The sequence below is a fragment of the Salvelinus namaycush genome, chromosome 22 (genome assembly GCF_016432855.1).
Source record: "Salvelinus namaycush isolate Seneca chromosome 22, SaNama_1.0, whole genome shotgun sequence".
Taxonomy (NCBI): Eukaryota; Metazoa; Chordata; class Actinopteri; order Salmoniformes; family Salmonidae; genus Salvelinus; species Salvelinus namaycush.
In genome coordinates this window covers 25,006,773-25,027,117 of record NC_052328.1, presented here as the reverse complement: position 1 = coordinate 25,027,117, position 20,345 = coordinate 25,006,773, and the positions used below count along the sequence as shown (strand labels likewise).

The following is a 20,345-nucleotide window of genomic DNA, read 5'->3' as shown; positions in this document are numbered from 1 at the left end:
ATTTCGTGATATCCAATTGGTAATTACAGTCTTGTCCCATCGCTGCAACTCCCGTACGGACTAGGGAGAGGCGAATGTCGAGAGCCATGCTTACTCTGAAACACGACCTTGACACACTGCTCGCTTAACCCGTGTGACACAGCCTGGGATCGACCCCGGGGCTGTAGTGACACCTCAAGCATTGCAATGCAGTGCCTTAGACAACTGCGCAACTCGGGAGGCCTCCATACTGTTATTCGATACATAGACATGATGCGTGTGTGATGTTAGCATATGCTATCTTTTCTAAGAAAGAGTGTGTGTGAACCAGTGTTTGTGAGAGCCTGAGACAGACGGACAGAAAACTAGTGGGACTGACCTGTGAGAGGTCCTGGCTTTTTGCAGTGTCCCCTCTCTCCCTCTTCTTCCTGGCCCCTTGCCTCTGGTGTAGTCCACCTTTAGGTCGTTTCGCTGTGATCCCTTTGTGTTTGGCACTCCCCTCTTGGGCCCCATGCTCCTGTTTTTTGGGTTTTGCTGAGGGGAGGGGTTTGTCTTCCTCTCCTTTGGTGTGCCTCTCGTAAGGGAGGAGGAGCCTGGAAAGGTCAGAGTGGAAGAGACTGAGTTAGCCTAAATCTGACACAAAGTTAATATGGATTTATCACCTCTTACCCTGCCCATGTAGCTGCAACGTAACATGTCTAAGAATCAACAAGTCTTTAAAGATTCATGTTTTAAAAAAAAATTTTTTTTATATGATTTATTTTTATCCCCTTTTTCGTGATTACGATCTTGTCTCATCGATGCAACTCCCCAACGGGTTCGGGAGAGACAAAGGTCGAGTCATGCATGCTCCGAAACATGACCCGCCAAACCGCGCTTCTTAACACCCGCTCGCTTAACCAGGAAGCCAGCTGCACCAATGTGTCGGAGGAAACACCGTTCAACTGACAACCGAAGTCAGCCGGCAGGTGCCCAGCCCACCTGAAGGAGTCGCTAAAGTGCGATGAGCCAAGTAAAGCCCCCCCGGCCAAACCCTCCCCTAATGACACTGGGCCAATTGTGCACCGCCCTATGGAACTCCCGGTCACAGCCAGTAACGACACCCAGGCTGTAGTGACGCCACAACACTGCGTTGCAGTGCCTTAGACCGCTGCGCCACTTGGGAGGCTAAAGATGAATGTTTACATGCAAACCACCATGGATCTGGGAATAAAAAATAAATCAATTTATAAGATAACTCCCCCACACAGTAATGAGAAGCTCCAACGTATATTGGAAGAGGACATTCGCTCTAGGAAGTTATATTAAGATTAAATGGATACTTCGGGATTTTGTCAATGAGGCCCTTTATCTACTTCCCCCCAGAGTCAGATGAACTCGTGGATACCATTTTTAAGTCTCTGCGTCCAGTTTGAAGGGAGTTGCTAACTAGAGCTAGTGCAATTGCTAACTAGTGTTAGCATAATGCTAACAGTTATTACTTCCAGTTATTGCACTAACGCTAGTTAGCATTTGCTTGCGAAACTACCTCAAACTTAGTACTGGACACAGAGACATAAAAATGCTATCCATGAGTTCATCTGACTGGAGAAATAGATAAAGGGCCTCATTGACAAAATCCCGAAGTATCCCTTTACCAGAGATGCTAGGCCTACAACTGTGGCGTAGACAAAGACACATAACTTTAACTTCAACCTTCATTTTGACACTTGACTGACCAGAGTACACAGTGGTGGTGGATGTGAGTCAGTTAGCATAGACTAGAGAGCATGCTGCAACACAGAGCTGGTATGTGCTGAGAGAGCTGGGGAGCCAACTAACACCTGGCACTGAGCCAGCAGATGAGGCAAGGCAGAGGCCCCCAGTCAGGGCTTGTTAATCTTTACATCACATTACCGTGGAAACGGTTAACACACTACAGCTGCTAGACTAGAGTAACTAAAGAACCATCCATTCTGACTGAGCTGTGCTGTTGATGAGACTAATTACAGGGTGGATTGTGACATGAAGGGGGTTATTATTACCAAGATCTTATCAAATGTGTGAAACAAAATATGGACCAACAAAAATACTGAGAAAAACATGTTGAATAATACTGTACAGGTGGAACACCACAAAACAGAGTATCAAATATTAAAAAGAGGTAGTAGCAACCAGTGATGGAATGTTCAATATTATTTGGAAAGCCTCGCCCATAACTTTAAGGCCAGCTATTATAATAACAATCCAAATGCTATTTGGAAATAACTTCTCAAACCTTCTCAAGGCATAGAATTATTCTCATGTGTGCACATAAAGTTGTTGCTCAATTTCCTCTTTAAGGGACATTGTGGTAAAACAAACAAGGAATCATGCATGAGTGGTTTGCTTCTTCTTCACAAAGAGAAATGCCTTTAAGAGTTGAAGTGGCTCAGTGGGAATGTTGTTATTTTTTCTACAAACCAAACTGCTGGCAGCAGAGGCAGTAAAACTACATTTCATACAGCTGGCACCAGGCCCCAGGCCAAGAAAGGAAATATACAATTAAATGTGACTTATTTGAAAGAGGGAGAGGGAGGAGAGAAGAAAGACAGATGTTAATGTAGTGAAACAATTATTCACCATAAACCACTGCACCGTTGAGAAATAATGTGGTGAACTCGACGTGACTAACTATATAAATAGGGTGAGGAAAATAGTGAGTAATTTCATATACACACTGTCGAGCTGCTCTCACGTTTCCAATCTGTGAGGATACCATCTGCTGTAAGATTGAATACCATGCCATGCTAAGTTTGGCACCTAGCAATACCAATTATAAATCAGTATCTATCGGCAGACATGGATGAGAATTACATAATCCGGCATTTTTGTGTTGGGAGATGAAGACCCATTGTCTTATATCTGGGTAAGAACATGACTGCTTTTCCCTATATCAATTCTCAAGAATGCCATTGAGAAGTGAAGGTACCGTCCATACTGGTGTGGTTATCACACCTCGGTGGAACATTCTCCTAAAATCCATGTTACATCACACAAAGTGTTAAACTCAATATTCCAGACACAGTCTCTTGTCATTAAAATTTTATTTGGATATTAACTAAAAATAACAATGTTCTTTTGACATGACAGGGTGCATGATTCTTTTCTGCTTCTCTGTTGCTGAACAGTTAACTATGAAGAGTCACACTATAAATAGCACCCGCTCTGTAAAAGACTCACTGAGAAAATAAGTACAGGGAGAGCCTATAACATTCTCCTGATCACGTAATACAGTAATGGTAATACAATGTGACTTATGTAATTTCCTGAAAGCAGGGTGCCTGGGACAGTCTACAATCGAGAGGCCATGAAAGGAATTCAGTCCCCTATAAAGGTTCTTTGGACAGTAATAGGTTACATTTATGTAAATATAGGGATTTCTCTTATATAAATCCTTGGTGGAGTTCAAAGCAGAAAATGCGTCTCCGAGGAACACTTCTAGTAATGAATATGACACACAATATCAAAATATCAAAATCAAATGCAAGGTATTTTCTTGCACACTAGAGGGCAGAAAGAGCACAACATGACAGACATGGAAAAGTCAATGAGGGAATAACTCAATGAGGGAACAAGAGCTTACATTTTGGCGAGGTCAATAAATACTTAACTTCCGGTTGTGGCTATTGAGCCTTTCTTTACATGAGCAGCCATTTTCCATGATGTTCATAGTACATTCCAGTATGCAACCTAACCAGTAATAAAAAATACAAAAGTTAAATAGGCAAAAGAGACAGACAGGTCTTTCTCTTTCATATTGGAATGTAATTAGGCTACAACTACATTTCTTAATATAATGTAGGCCTATTATTGTAAGATTCTTTGGAAATCAATACAATTGTAATTCAGTGACAAATTCAATTAAGCATGTGCGTCCATTTAAAATAATGGATTTACATGCCAAACAAGCAACTAAGCAATAACATTATGTTTTTACTAACAATAAGCTGGTCTTTCATCTGAGTTAAAGGGAGATTTGTTTGTGGAATCCAGGAAAGGCCAAGTCAACAAAGTGGTGGAAAACCCCTGCAGACTATTCCATTAAGCACTTTTCCTGGTGCTGAAATTAATTTGAGCTGGCACTCTGTTTATTTCAGAGGCTTTCTTAAAGGCCCAGAGCAGCCAAAAACATGATTTTATATATGTGTTTTACATATACAGAACAGTCAAAAGTTTGGACACACCTACTCATTCAAGGGCTTTTCTTTATTTTTACAATTTTCTACAATGTAGAATAACAGTGAAGTCATCAAAACTATGAAATAACACATACGGAATCAAGTAGTAACCAAAAAAGTGTTAAGCAAATTAAAATATATTTTATATTTGAGATTCTTCAAAGTAGCCACCCTTTGATGACAGCTTTGCACACTCTTGGCATTCTCTCAACCAGCTTTATGAGGTAGTCACCTGGAATACATTACAATTAACAGATGTGCCTTGTTAAAAGTTAATCTGTGGAATTGCTTTCCTTTTTAATGCGTCTGAGCCAATCAGTTGTGTTGTGACAAGGTAGGGGTGGTAAACAGAAGATATCCCTATTTGGTAAAAGACCAAGTACATATTATGGCAAGAACAGCTCAAATAAGCAAAGAGAAATGACAGTCCATCATTACTTTAAGACATGAAGGTCAGTCAAACTTTGAAAGTTTCTTCAAGTGCAGTCGCAAAAACCATCAAGCACTATGATGAAACTGGCTCTCATGAGGACTGCCACAGGAAAGGAATACCCAGAGTTACCTCTGCTGCAGAGGATCAGTTCATTAGAGTTACCAGCCTCAGAAATTGCAGCCCAAATAAATACTTCAGAGTTCAAGTAACATACACATCTCAACATCAACTGTTCAGAGGAGACTGCGTGAATAAGGCCTTCGTGGTCGAATTGCTGCAAAAAAAACACTACTAAAGGACACCAATAAGAAGAAGAGACTTACTTGGGCCAAGAAACACAAGCAATGAACATTAGACTGGTGGAAATCTGTCCTTTGGTCTGATGAGTCCAATTTGAGATTTTTGGTTCCAACCACTGAGTCTTGGTGAGACGCAGAGTAGGTGAACAGATGATCTCTGCATGTGTAGTTCCTACCGTGAAGCATGGAGGAGGTGTGATGGTGTGGGGGTGCTTTGCTGGTGACACTGTCTGTGATTCATTTAGAATTCAAGGTACACTTAACCAGCATGGCTACTACAGCATTCTGCAGTGATACGCCATCCCATTTGGTTTGCGCTTAGTGGGACTATCATTTGTTTTTCAACAGGACAATGACCCAACACACCTCCAGGCTGTGTAAGGGCTATTTGACCAAGAAGGCGAGTGATGGAGTGCTGCATCAGATGACCTGGCCTCCACAATCACCCGACATCAACACAATTGAAATGGTTTGGGATGAGTTGGACCACAGAGTGATGGAAAAGCAGCCAACAAGGGTTCAGCATATGTGGGAACTCCTTCAAGACTGTTGGAAAAGGATTCCAGGTGAAGCTGGTTGAGAGAATGCCAAGAGTGTGCAAAGCTGTCGTCAAGGCAAAGGTGGCTACTTTGAAGAATCTAAAATCTAAACTATATTTTGATTTGTTTAACACTGTTTTGGTTACTACATGATTCCATATGTGTCATTTCATAGTTTTGATGTCTTTACTATTATTCTATTCTTGTGTCCAAACATATATATATATATATATTATATATATATATATATATATATATATATACACATACATATTATATATATATATATATATATATATATATATATATATATATATATATACACATACATATTATATATATATATACATACATATTATATATATATATATATATATATATATATATATATATATATATATACAACCGTTCAAAAGTTTGGGGTCTCTTAGAAATTTTTTGGTCCATTAAAATAACATAAAATTGATCAGAAATACAGTGTAGACATTGTTAATGTTGTAAATGACTATTGTAGCTGGAAACGGCTGATCTTTAATGGAATATCTACATAGGCGTACAGAGGCCCATTATCAGCAACCATCACTCCTGTGTTCCAATGGCACGTTGTGTTAGCTAATCCAAGTTTATCATTTTAAAATGCTAATTGATCATTAGAAAACCCTTTTGCAATTATGTTAGCACAGCTGAAACTGTTGTCCTGATTAAAGAAGCAATAAAACTGGCCTTCTTTAGACTAGCTGAGTATCTGGAGCATCAGCATTTGTGGGTTCGATTACAGACTCAAAATGATCAGAAACAAACTACTTTCTTCTGAAACTCGTCAGTCTACTCTTGTTCTGAGCAATGAAGGCTATTCCATGCAAGATATTGCCAAAAACTGAAGATCTCGTATAACGCTGTGTACTACTCCCTTCACAGAACAGCGCAAACTGGCTCTAACTAGGATAGAAAGAGGAGTGGGAGGCCCCAGTGCACAATTGAGCAAGAGGACAAGTACATTAGAGTGTCTAGTTTGAGAAACAGACGCCTCACAAGTCCTCAACTGGCAGCTTCATTAAATAGTACCCGCAAAACACCAGTCTCAACATCAACAGTGAAGAGGCGACTCCGGGATGCTGGCCTTCTAGGCAGAGTTCCTCTGTCCAGTGTCTGTGTTCTTTTGCCCATCTTAATCTTTTCTTTTTATTGGCCAGTCTGAGATATGGCTTTTTCTTTGCAACTCTTCCTAGAAGGCAGCATCCCGGAGGCGCCTCTTCACTGTTGACGTTGACAGGAGTGATGGTTGCTGATAATGGGCCTCTGTATGCATGTGTAGATATTCCATTAAAAATCAGCTGTTTCCAGCTACAATAGTCATTTACAACATTAACAATGTCTACACTGTATTTCTGATCAATTTGATGTAATTTTAATGGACAAAAAAATGGCTTTTCTTTTAAAAACAAGGACATTTCTAAGTGACCCCAAATGTTTGAACGGTAGTGTATATAAATATATTTCAGTGTATATATACACTGAGAATTCAAAAAACACTGAAAATTCTGTGAGAATTCAAAACATTAAGAACGTTCTTTCCATGACATAGTCTGACCAGGTGAAAGCTATGATCCCTTATTGACGTCACTTGTTAAATCCACTTCAATCAGTGTAGATGAAGGGGAGGAGACGGCTTAAAGATCATTCTTTAACCTTTGAGACAATTGAGACATGGATTGTGTATGTGTGACATTCAGAGGGTGAATGGGCAAGACAAAATATTTAAGTGCCTTTGAACAGGGTATGGTAGTAGGTGCCAGAAGCACCAGTTGATGTCAAGAACTGCAACGCTGCTGAGTTTTTCATTATCAACATTTTCCCATGTGTATCAAGAATGGTCCACCACCCAAAGAACATCAAGCCAACTTGACAAAACTGTGAAATATATTTATAAACTGGGTGGTTCGAGCCTTGAATGCTGATTGGCTGACAGCCGTGGTATATCAAACGTATAACAAGGGTATGACAAAACATTTCTGGTTACTGCTCTAATTATGTTGGTAGCCAGTTTATAATAGCAATATGGCACCTCGGGGGTTTGTGGTATATGGCCAATATACCCCGGCTAAGGGTTGTATCCAGGCATTCTGTGTTGCGTCGTGCAGTAGAATAGCCCTTAGCCGTGGTATATTGGCCATATACCACACCACCTCGTGCCTTATTGCTTAATTATACCATGGCATTGTTGAATACTCCTTTCTGATTGGCTTGAAGGGCATTCTAGAGTGTGCATTATTTCCCTATAATGCACGATAGATTTCAATGGCTATAGTTAATTTTTACAAGTTTTGTTTGCGCTGCTTTTGAAAGCAAAAGTCGAATTGAAAAAAGTATTGTGTTTGCTGAATTTGATTTTCATAACAGTTTGGTTAGCTAAACTAGTCTGTCTGTTTGGTTACCACGGCAACTACTGTAGCTACACTACATGGCCAAAAGTATGTGGACACCTGCTTGTCGAACATCTCATTCCAAAATCATGGGCATTAATATGGAGTTGGTCCCCCCTTCTCTGTTATAACAGCCTCCACTCTTCTGGGAAGGCTTTCAACTAGATGTTGGAACATTGCTGCAGGGACTTGCTACCATTCAGTCAGAAGAGCATTAGTGAGGTGTTGGGCGATTAGGCCTGGCTCGCAGTCGGCGTTCCAATTCATCCCAAAGGTGTTCGATGGGGTTGAGGTCAGGGCTCTGTGCTTCAGAACTCGGTGGTCCTGTTCTGTGAGCTTGTGTGGCCTACCACTTTGCGGCTGAGCCGTTGTTTTTCCTAGACGTTTCCACTTCACAATAACAGCACTTACAGTTGACTGGGGCAGCTATAGCAGGGAAGACATTTGACGAACTAACTTGTTGGAAATGTGGCACGTTGAAAGTCACTGAGCTCTTCAGTAAGACCATTCTACTGCCAATGTTTGTCTATGGAGATTGCATGGCTGTGTGCTCAATTTTATACACCGATCAGCAACGGGTGTGGCTGAAATAGCCGAATCCACTAATTTGAAGAAGTGTTCACATACTTCACCTGGAATGCTTTTCCAACAGTCTTGAAGGAGTTCCCACATATACTGAGCACATGTTAGCTGCTTTTCCATCACTCTGCGGTCCAACTCATCCCAAACCATCTCAATTGGGTTGAGGTTGGGTGATTGTGGAGGCTAGGTCATCTGATGCAGCACTCCATCACTCTTCTTCTTGGTCAAATAGCCCTTACACAGCCTGGAGGTGTGTTGGGTCATTGTCCTGTTGAAAACAGATGATAGTCCCACTAAGCGCAAACCAAATGGGATGGCGTATCACTGCAGAATGCTGTAGTAGCCATGCTGGTTATGTGTACCTTGAATTCTAAATAAATCACAGACAGTGTCACCAGCAAAGCCCCCCCACACCATCACACATCCCCCTCCATGCTTCACTGTGGGAACTACACATGCGGAGATCATTCGTTCACTTACTCTGTGTCTCACAAAGACACAGCGGTTGGAACCAAAAATCTCAAATGTGGACCCCTCAGACCAAAGGACAGATTTCCACCAGTCTAATGTCCATTGCTAGTGTTTCTTGGCCCAAGCAAGTCTCTTCTTCTTATTGGTATCCTTTAGTCGTGATTTTTGTTGTTGCAGCAATTCGACCATGAAGGCCTGATTCACTATGTCTCCTCTGAACAGTTGATGTTAAGATATGTCTGTTACTTGAACTCTGTGAAGCATTTATTTGGGCTGCAATTTCTGATGCTGGTAACTCTAATGAACTTATCCTCTGCAGCAGAGGTAACTCTGGGTATTCCTTTCCTGTGGCAGTCCTCATGAGAGCCAGTTTCATCATAGCGCTTGATGGTTTTTGAGACTGTACTTGAAGAAACGTTCAAAGTTCTTGAAATTTGCCTGATTGACTTACCTTCATGTCTTAAAGTAATGATGGACTGTCCTTTCTCTTTGCTTATTTGAACTGTTCTTGCCATTATATGTTCTTAGTCTTTTACCAAATAGGGCTATCTTCTATATACCATCCCTACCTTGTCACAACTGATTGGCCTTGACACAACTGATTGGCTCAAACGCATTAAAAAGGAAAGAAATTCTACAAATTAACTTTCAACAAGGCACACCTGTTATTTTAAATGCATTTCAGGTGACTACCTCATGAAGCTGGTTGAGAGAATGCCAAGAGTGTGCAAAGCTGTCATTGAGGCAAAGGGTGGCTATTTTGAAGAATCTCAAATATAAAACACTTTTTTGGTTACTACATGATTCCATATGTGTTATTTCATAGTTTTGATGTCTTCAATGTTATTCTACAATGTAGAAAATTGTAAAAATAAAGAAAAACCCTGGAATAAGTGTGTCCAAACGTTTGACTGGTACTGTAGGTTAGAATAATACCCAAACAAATTGTGAAAAATATGATAATGCCCTTTTAGTGAAAGAGCTATTTGAAAAAAACGCCTGACAGTTCAGCCTGTTTTGGTCGGACGGAGTTTTGGCCTGCCTTGTGACATCACCAGGTGGTAAATGAGTTAATAGAACAATAAGAAAGAGAGTTAAAAACCTCTCTGCCAACAGCAAGTTTTCAGTTTTCCCCTCCCCACTCACTCCCAGACAATCCTAGGTAAATTCTTGTTTGAGAAATTGATCTTTGCTAAGACACTATTTTTGTTTCTTTTGAACATTTTAATTAAAAAACGATCACAGTAAGTAAGGTAGTTAGTTGTTACCAATACATGATTTTGAGATAAAAAAAACGGCTGCATTTTACCTTTAATTCGTTAAAGGAATCATATCTTGAGAGCTGATGGACAGGCCCATAGGCTGCCAAACAATTTACAGGAAAGAATGATTTGTATTACAACCTCAGGAAGAGAAGAAGAAGCAAAAAAAATCTAATCCATATTCATCATCACCATGTGTCATGATTAGGCTGCTTCAAAGAACTGGCAAAACAATAACTCCTGTCTGTACAAATGCAAATATCGATCTTCAGAGCCAAATCAGTGGGATAAACGGTCATTGTTCCCTCAGCTTGGGAAAGATTTGGCTCCAAAGCCTCTCTTTTGTCACTTCAAGTGATCCTGATTCACGCCGTTAAACAGGGCGGTGAAGGAATACTAAACTAGGGCCTTTTGTCCAGTCTAGAAATACCAGATCTAAAAGTGACCTTTACCATTCCCCTAAGGCTAAACCGCATAAACTGTACACAGCAAACCTTAATCATGACAGGTGTTGAGCAATGGACTGGTAAGTGTTTGGATTAACTGCTAAATACTGTATCATGTCTGCAGTTCACTATGTAGAATATTGTTCTTTGATCCAATCTCAACATTAGGACCAGATTTATAATATGGTGAAAAGTCTGTTCATCATTAAGTCCTATATCAAGAAATATCAAATTAACTGTTCCTAAGCCAAAGGCAAGAATGTAACAACAACAAATCGTCTGACTTGTTATCAGTATTTCTGAATGTCTAACTGCGCAAGTATGGCACCATTTGCAAGCCCCTAATTGCAAAAAGCACTAGGTTTAAAAGCCTAGAATATTTCATGTGGGTAAGTTATTTCTTTATTATGGCAGGTGGATGAGGTACAGCAATCAAACGTCATTCATCTGAGTGCTATCACAGCTGTAATCTGTCCCATAGGTTTTTCCTATAGCTAGTAATTTAATCAGGCTGTTACAGCAATGTGTCTTTTTAAACTCTTGTGGTAAGATTCGTAACTAAATAATATAAACACCATGGCATAGCCAAAGAGACCAGTGTGTTGCATAGAGAAACTAGATGCAACGCTGAGCAAGGGCTGTATTTAGGATTGAGTCTACTCTAACATGATCCACGGGGTGGCGACTGGCCAAGTTTTTCCAATTTGTTATGAGCCTATACACTAAGGGATATATTTTCAATCTGAGGTGCAGCTTGAGTGAGTGCAGAGGCACACCAATACCACGGGGAATACATACAAGAATCAATAATATCGTCTGCAATGTATCCAAAAGAAACAAACACTGCATCCAAACCAAATAAATATTTACAATCTAGTGTGCACATCTGGTATTCATCAGTTAATAACTGAAATTAGCTGCTATATTAAAAAAGAATGAGTGGAATTCCTTGTTCTTTGTTATACTCGGTACAACCTCTGAGAAAATTATTCTCAATTGCCTCCACTGTTGCCATGGATATTTCCCTCCTGCAATTACATAAAAATGCCTATGCACGGCAGGCATTAATTCTGCATTAACACAGGAGCTATTAGAGTAACAACATGTACGGTATAAATGTACTGTTTCTGTAGCAGCAGCAGCAGCTCACATAGAAAGTGAGAGCTTAAATAACTAACGGCAGCTAAAAGGCATTGACCTGTATAATCAAAGAATTAGCATGAAGTGACATGCAGGGAGAGAATGCAGCAGTCTATTTCAAGGTTATTGATGCCATCTTTTCATGACCTCATTTTTAATTCAGGGAGCTGAGCTCTGACAGCTAATCTTTGGAAACGGTTTAAATAAATATCATTAAAGCTTTCCCAGCTGGAGCTTTAGACCTTGGGTTGGATGTTAAATATTGATTTTTCCCTTTAAGCTAATGAACAGTAGAATGGCTGCAATGAGCAACTTTCCAAATGACAAGTACCTCAGGTTATCTTGTGTTCTGTTCGTTTTATGTTCTCTACTGCCCGCTGCTCAACACCATAAATACAGTCATTATTTCCATCTTTATCATTCAAAATAATGTCTCCAAGGCAACTGTTTCAGATGACTTCCATTGAAGAGGAAAATGGATAATGTGGATCATTTCAAATTAGAGTCAGGGCTTGGGGACATTCAAAGTCCCAAACAAAAGACCAAGATGAGCGCGTTCAGTTAATCTAGTGCAATTACAACCGAAATATTCCAATACCAAATCAAAAGACGTTGGGAGAAATGCTGCATGCTCTAGTTTAAATTCCTCATTGTGTTTTCAATGCTGAGTAATCATTAAGAGAAATAAAAGATGCCACCAGGGACCAAACATATACTTCACCAAACCCACAAATGGGGTCATTTATCATACACTTCCAAGGGAGAGAGAATAGCTTTGTTTGCTGAGCTAATACAATGAAGTTAATTGCCCTCCTAGCTACTGGAATAGTGAGCCTCAGCTAAAATTCTCCTCCCATGGTCTGTCTGGGTTCAGCTGAGATTTCCCGCTCTCTTTCTGACAGGGTGATATTCACTGCAGTGGAGATATTATTGGTTTGTATTGATTCAGCACAATTTCCCAGCTTTCTGTGGCTCTATTGAAAAAGGCCAGCAGTAACACCTCACTGGTCCCCTCCAGCCCCCTGTGCTGTGTGCTGTGCTGACACTGTCTATACCAGTCCTCCTAACCATGCAGGGCTGTGAAAGGGCTTTTAATGGCAGAGCAAATACAGTCCCTTCTGGCTGCGCAGGAGGTTTAAAGCTGCAGTGCTATTTGATATAATTCAAATACTGTATCCAATTTTGAATGCACTCGTACATAGAGCATAGATAAACCTACACACATTGACTGAGCAATTCAGCCTGACTTTGTTTGTCATTTGCCTAGGTCTATACACATACTCACCCATATGCATGCGTGATATTGCTCTGCATGCCCCTCTTTTGACAGGTAAATCTCTTCCATAGCATTGCGGAGGCATGAAAATATCAGCCTGGGGGGGGGGGGGGGGGGGGTTCAGAGATGACTAGCCGTAAGAGGAAAGCTTTTTGAAAGAGAGGTTATCTTGTATTAAGCACACAGCATTTGTTTAACCTTGAGAATGTGTGTGTGCATGCATAATATCCTCCAGTCTCCCCCAGGATCATATCTGTTTGCTGTTTGCTGTTTGCTTTGGTTCAGGGACCCTCTCAATAATAAAGGCTGGTTAGAGAGAGATGTGTGACTGGTTTGGTGAATATAGTTGTGCTCTGTGTTAGTATGCATGGAGCAGCAGGGTGACAGAGTGTCTGTGGGCACGGCTTAGGACATCATGTCGAGATAGGAAGGAAGCCTTACTTCCCTAAGCAAAGTTGACATGCACCTGATACTGAGGCTGAGAGTAGCATTCCTCTTCCTCCACTGCATTAGGAAAATGGGACAGCGCTTTGTTAATAACTCACCTCTCGTAGTGTCTTCGTGTGCATGTGGCGGCACTTGTGCTTCCTGGGTTACCACCCAGCTCATCATATACATTTTTCCACTGTCGGCGAACTGTGATCTGAGAGAGAGAAACAGATTTTTATAACACTGTATCATATAACATAATAAAATGCTGTAACAACATCGTTATAGATGCTAGTCATTTCCCCGACATGAGTGGATAACACTAACAAAGTTATTCAGTTTGCTACAGAGACTATAACACTACTCTGTAATGCAAAACCATCTCCATAACATGCTACCAGCTGTAGCTGGCAACAACCGTCTGTACCACAGCAAGGGTAAGAGGGAAAAGTACAGTACAGTGGTATATATGCATTAAGATGCCAGAGTGACGAGTTACACCATTAAATATATACTCAAACCAACCACACAACTTCCTGCTCACAAAGACAGCAGCAGGCATGAAAGACTGATAATCATCCGCAGATAAAAAGGCTTTAAAAGGAAAAACATCCCGATTACATGACTAGTTTCCTGTTTATAGTTTGCGGCTCGTCTCTCTGTATGACTATATGTGGCAAATGAACTAACCGGCATTCGCAATGCGCTTACTCTTCACATCAAAAGACGTAAAAATGTTGGAAACACTTCCCACATTAGTACTGAACAAATGTGGGGTAGGCTGCCAAGTGAAATGTCCCTGCTCTGCTGTCTCACTGTGTATAATAGTGCACTTTATTTTAGAGCCTGAACATGGGAAAAAATGACAGACTTCACCAATTTCCTTGACATGGGAGAGTAACATGTGTTTTCCACTTAGAGGGGGTTTAAAACAACGGCATCATTTTGCAAAATGTGGGCCTGACCAAGATTTTTGGAGAAAAACACGACTGAGGCAGCCTAAAGAAAATAAAAGTTAAGTATGGAGCAGGACATATGTAAACACTTACCAACTCATATCCTCCGAGTTTCTGAGCAGCTTGAAACATAGTCCAAAGGTTTACTGTTAGAGGGACAACAAACAGGGAGATCAATGGTATTCAGCTAGATCATCACATACAAAGATACTGTCACATAGCTACATAAACTACAGGTAGATACAGCCTGACACCTAGCTAGCTCTTGTAACAATTCAGCTGAAGGGGATTTGAATAAAGACCATTATGAGCATCTGGTAATACTTAACATTTTAGCACTCATTAACAATGTTGGCACAAATGAAAATGCAATTTTGCATAGAATTTTACATGCAAAGATCCAATGACAGACAATATCAAATTGATTATAGGTATTGTACAAAATAGTGATTATAATCAAAATACAACAAAGACAGTATATTTCCCTGCAAACAATTAACCCAAGATTTTCCAAACAATGACATTGGTATCTGCTTTCTGTAACATCATTGTTTAACATTTTTATATGAAGACCTATAAATAAGGAAGGCTCGCCTAGGGAGAAATCCATCAAAATTCAATCTCTGCGTACACAAAGGCTTGCATTTGTCAAAATGGCATTTTCCTATCTCCGCATTTGACAGCATTGATTTTTCCTCCCTGCTCTTCCGTGTCTGTTGTCAATGCACAGGGAGAATTACAAAGGAAGCTGGTGGGTTCTATTTGAACTGCAGAGAGTAGCATTGTGTTTTGCAACTGGATAGCAGCTATGGCTTATTAATGGGGTTGTTATGCTTCGGCTGTAATTACCACAACAGCGAGCAGAATTAGGAAGGACAGAAAAGGGAAAGAAAATGGGAGAATAGTTCTTTCTTAGATGACTTGCTCCCTGTTTTTTCTCTAATTCACTCTATTCAACGGGGCATTATCACAACGATAAGGATGACAAAACACAATGGACACTAAAACAGACATTCAAACAGGCAAATTAGAAACAAGGCATAAAGAACCTCTCTAAAGGCAGCCTGAAATAATGCGCATCACCTCCCCCGCCGCCCCACCCAACAACACGCATACCAATTCCCTAACTCCCCACTCTCCAATTTGTGACCAAGGCCATTCAAAATGTGCAATGTGATGTCAAACTGTACCAACCTTGACACACACTCCCAGCCCCCTCCCTGTCCCATTTTCTCCTCACACTCACTTCCATCGCACATTCAGAATGTGGTACCAACGCTGGGAATAGCTGTTTACCCAACTGAATGGAAGATAATGAAACCTCTTTTTGTCATGTGACCTTTTCTTCCTCTGAAGTCCATTTATCTTACGTCCTGTGCAGCATCCAGGCAAACTGCTAAAGCTAAATAAAAGAAAATAAGCCTCCTTTCTGGTGGAACAGATAAGAAACTTTGAGCCAGAGCTATAGCCTTGCACTGTGTAGGATATGCCGTTCAAATAAATGGGGATAGATTGAAAGATTCATTTACAGTATTTTGCCTCTATCTACGCTGCGCTGTCTGCCCTACATTGTGCATTAGACGAAGTGGAATTGGTAGCTCTGTGTGCATTTCAGAGCCAATGGCTTAGAAAGGAAGATGTAATTGAATGGCTTCTGTTAACAATCACAAAAAAAACGTGTAGGAGGCACATCAAAAGAGGACAGGAATACATGTGTACACCGTTCAACAATCCAGTGCTTTTAAAGAGTCGTTATCTTAATTATAAACCACTCATGAAAGAAAATACCAGAAACACAATTTCCATAATAGGAAAGTTTTGCTTTGATAAATGAGGCTATTGCAGTGGCTGAAAGGAATAATGAAAGCTGATTGCGTCTGAGCATATTTTGAATTAGTTATGTTTTTTTTAAACAGTCATGTTGCCAAGGACGAGTTTTAACTGCATTATTGGGGGCTTTAATGAGAAAAGCATTATGATGTTGCTTGGTTTGTAATTCAGAACATGTACTGTATGTAAAACAGTTGGCATTATGCCTCAATACAAATGATGCTATGCTGCAGACTCAGTAACTACCGTATGCATGCATACTGAGCCACTCTCATATCATCTCAACCACAATGACCTACTTAAGAACTGCATCTTTGGTGTGAAGATGACATCTCTTTCTAAATATATACATGGGGTTATTTGTGAACCGGAACTTACATTTATGTACACCTTGTATCGAGAGAGTAACGTAGTATACAAATCGCGTCTTTTCGTATAGAGTGAATGCACCACAATGACGCATGGCTGTGCCAAGAAAATAATATTGAATGACCATTCTTGTATGGTTCTATATATAAGATATCATCTTCCCTAGCATGTGAAGCCTCATTGTTGAAACATCTGAGCGAGATGTGTTGCATGCGACGCTCTGACTGTGTGAGAAGAACCCTTATGAATGCACATATAATGCTTTTGACAGGTGTGTGAAGATCATATATCCTATATCCAAAGCTTATATGAACATAAAATAAATATATTTCACTCACTCTGCTTAAATCCCAGGAAGGGGATCCTCTCAATAGGTGTGTCCCTCTCTTTCATGTACTTGTATAGGGCTACTAGGAAGGCCTGCTCGTCTGCACCACTCTCTTCTGATTGGTTCTCTTCTGGTTCTTCTTTCTCCTCCTCCACCTTCTCCTCCCTCTCCACCTTCTCATGCTTCTCCTTCCTCTCCACCTTCTCCTTCCTCTCCACCTTCTCCTCCCTCTCCTCCCTCTCTACCTTCTCCTGCTTCTCCTCCTTCTCCTCCCTCTCCACCTTCTCCTCCACAGATGCCTTTTTACAGATCCTGGGTTTGGCCGTTGTGCCTCTGCTGGTAGGAACTGTTATCTTGCAGTTAGGTTTTACCTGTAGGAAAAAAAGAGTGGACGTTGAAGGGCTTACACTCAACGTGATGTGTGTGTGTGCGTGGGGGGGCTATTTAATGATTCTGTCAAAATAATTATATCACCCGCTGAAAAAAAATTGTCATCCATACAAATCGCGACCTTCAAAAATTGAATTCAATCAATATGAAGTAAACTGAAGTGAATGGCGAAGGTCCATAAAGATGGAGAAATTCTGATATTTGTGGTAAGTACATGCTGTCCGCCATCTTTATGCATGTCCGCAATTGAATCAAATGTTAGGTGAGTGGTATACCTTGGTGGGAGACTTGTTCTCTAGGGTGCTGGGTTCTTGGGGCCTCTGAGGCCCCTGACTGTGGCTCTGGGAGTCCCTTCGCTGGGATACTGACAGCTTCTTCTTCCGTGGCCGACCCTTCAGGTTAGGGGCTGAGAAGATGGGGACAAAACACAAGCTGGTTAGTATCCTAGAGGCAATGTTTCTGGGGAAAGGAAGGCAACCACACACAGAGCCTAGGGAAGGAAGACAAGCAAGCTGATTCTTCTGGATCATTTGTGTAATAAGCACTTAGCAAATAAACATTTCCTTTCTATGTCGCAGGAGTGTAGCGTTAAAACTATATAAACAACTGAATAACAATTCCCATCCTGTAAAGTTAAATCTATGAGAACACTAGGTCATGTTGTTGCACAACACATGCACTGATCTAATCATTATTCCCATTATTAGTTTCCTTGTAACTTGCTGATTTGAGACCTTCAACATTGCTAACAACACATAAACATGTTTGATTGGAATTCTTTGTAGGCAGATAATTCCACAGTACACATTAATTACACCATAAAGTATTTAAAACCTTCAAAGCATTTGAACGCCCACATTTTACATTGAGCAACAACTGTATTGTAACACCTTGGCAGACTGCCTTCCCTGGTAACAAAAACAATGATAAACTCGAAGGAGAGAGGAGGCACTCGATTCGAGCCAGGTTCAGTCAAGTAGTTCAAAGAGGCATTTCGTGTGCAATTACAATTAAATCATGTCCAAGGTTAGAGGCAGCCAAGGGGAATAATTTTTTGCCAGATCAAATTCTCATCAAGGTTTGAAGGAAAAAAAACTTAAGCAAAACAAAGCCCAATGAAATCGAGGAGGAAGTAATTACAGGAGGTGAAAGCTATTGTGACTCAATGACCTTTTACTTCACGTTCTTTCCAAAACAGCCAAGGAAAAAGGCAAGGAAAATTACACCAAGATCTGTAATCAGCTTGGTAACTGCACGTTTTCAGGCTACTTGGCTTTGCTGTACTGTATTTTTTCTCTCTCTTTCTTTCTTTCTCTATAAAGTTGAAGTCTTATAATAACATGAAATCCAATAGTCTGCATAATGGATGACTCATGAATGGTAATACAAACAAGCTGACCTGAGCTCTACCTCACTTGGATTTGTTTTTCACCATGTATCATCAGTTTAAACAAGAGATTTCATATCTAGAACAGGCCTATGTAGGATTAACCCACTGGGCACAGACGTCAGTTCAACCTCTAGTTGTGTTGAGTTGTCAACTATTGTGAATTCAATGTGAAATCAACAAAAAATATCCCCATGTCATTAGATTTGGGTTAAAAGTTGGGTGAAAAAAAATAGGAAATGCCTTTACGTTGACTGCTTTTTGCACGTTGATTCAATGTCATCACATACATTTTGGGGGTTGAAATGACGTGGAAACAATGTTGAATCAACCAGTTTTTGCACAGTGGGACGTGACTAAATAATCCTCTTGATGTGGGCCTTTTTTAGAAACCCAATCCGTAAACTCATGACATTGAGCATGTAACTCAGAGCGTATCGCGTAAAAACACTTTATGTGCGGTGCACATTTCACAGGTCAAATGCTGCAGATGTGAAGACTGGGAGTCAAAGGTTACATGCCCTTTATGATGACTATGGCTGAGATTCATAGATTTCCAGATAGTGCTTTTAGAAGTGCGTTTGATTTACACAGCAGTGTGTCCAGGATTGAGGGGGTTGACACTTGATTTAGAAACTGATAATGCAATTCACTCACAATTTATAACGTGTGATTTGGTTATAGCGCAAACCATTTTTCTGGGGCAGAACTAATCGTGTGTGTTAACTCCTCTGACTACATCAGATATTTGTCTTTGAGCTGATGCCATGGGTTTGACATGGATCTGCGGACATCTGTGCTAGTTAAAAAAAAACATCACAAAGCTCCCTTCAGACTTTCAGGATATCGACTTCAAATGAGCCTCAAGGTCAAGTGGAGAAATGTGTGGAATCCTTTTATTATTCTGGGCCTGGATGCCACTGATCATGTTCCTTGATGGCAGTTAAATAAGGAACCCTCACAATAACACACATGCATTAGTTCTGCTCTGGCCTTTTTTGGGTCACTGACCTGACTTAAGGTTGAATATGAAGGTTGCTGGTTTAAACCCCTTGAGGAATACACAGCTGTTTAAATGGCCAGCTGTAAAAAGTGGCAGAGATTTAGAGTGCAGGTCGAATACATAAGTTACCTTGGATAATAGCTTGCTCTCTTGGCATTGGCAGACATAAAATAACCCCTTGGGGCAAATCCATCATTTCTGTCAATGAACAGCACCCCCGAGGCATGAAAGTCACAAGGAATTCAGCAGCGATGCAAGCTGACAACTTGATCTTTTGATGCAGTCCAACGCTCCTCTTAACGTCTGACAGTACCTTGTCTAATTTCTCCAATTCAATTAAGGGCTAGAACTTCATTATCATTCCGTGGACGGCATGTTTGAAAAAGCCCTTAGACACCTCCGAATGGTTTCTGAAGTTCCACATAAACAGCGCTACCACAGGATCTGAAGGACTCGTCAGCAGTGGACATTCATCTGACAGATTTCCTGAGATTATGCAGCAATGAATAAAAAGAACACTGTAGAAAAGTGTTGAATAACATTCAATCTAAATACTACCATGATTATGTCTTGATAGCTTGAAATGATACATTTCATACACATA

At 40.5% G+C, this 20,345-nt stretch overlaps 1 protein-coding gene across 1 annotated transcript in view; it reads right to left on the bottom strand.

The window, feature by feature from the left end:
* The window catches only part of LOC120017693 (AT-rich interactive domain-containing protein 5B-like), a 59,122-nt gene that overhangs the window by 4,298 nt on the left and 34,479 nt on the right, over positions 1–20,345 (bottom strand). The window contains exons 5-9 of the mRNA XM_038960622.1: positions 17,627–17,757; positions 16,972–17,185; positions 14,528–14,580; positions 13,595–13,692; positions 359–572 (exon numbers count right to left, since the gene is read on the bottom strand). Of these exons, the coding sequence (XP_038816550.1) occupies positions 359–572; positions 13,595–13,692; positions 14,528–14,580; positions 16,972–17,185; positions 17,627–17,757 (710 nt within the window). The remainder of the gene's footprint in view (positions 1–358; positions 573–13,594; positions 13,693–14,527; positions 14,581–16,971; positions 17,186–17,626; positions 17,758–20,345) is intronic.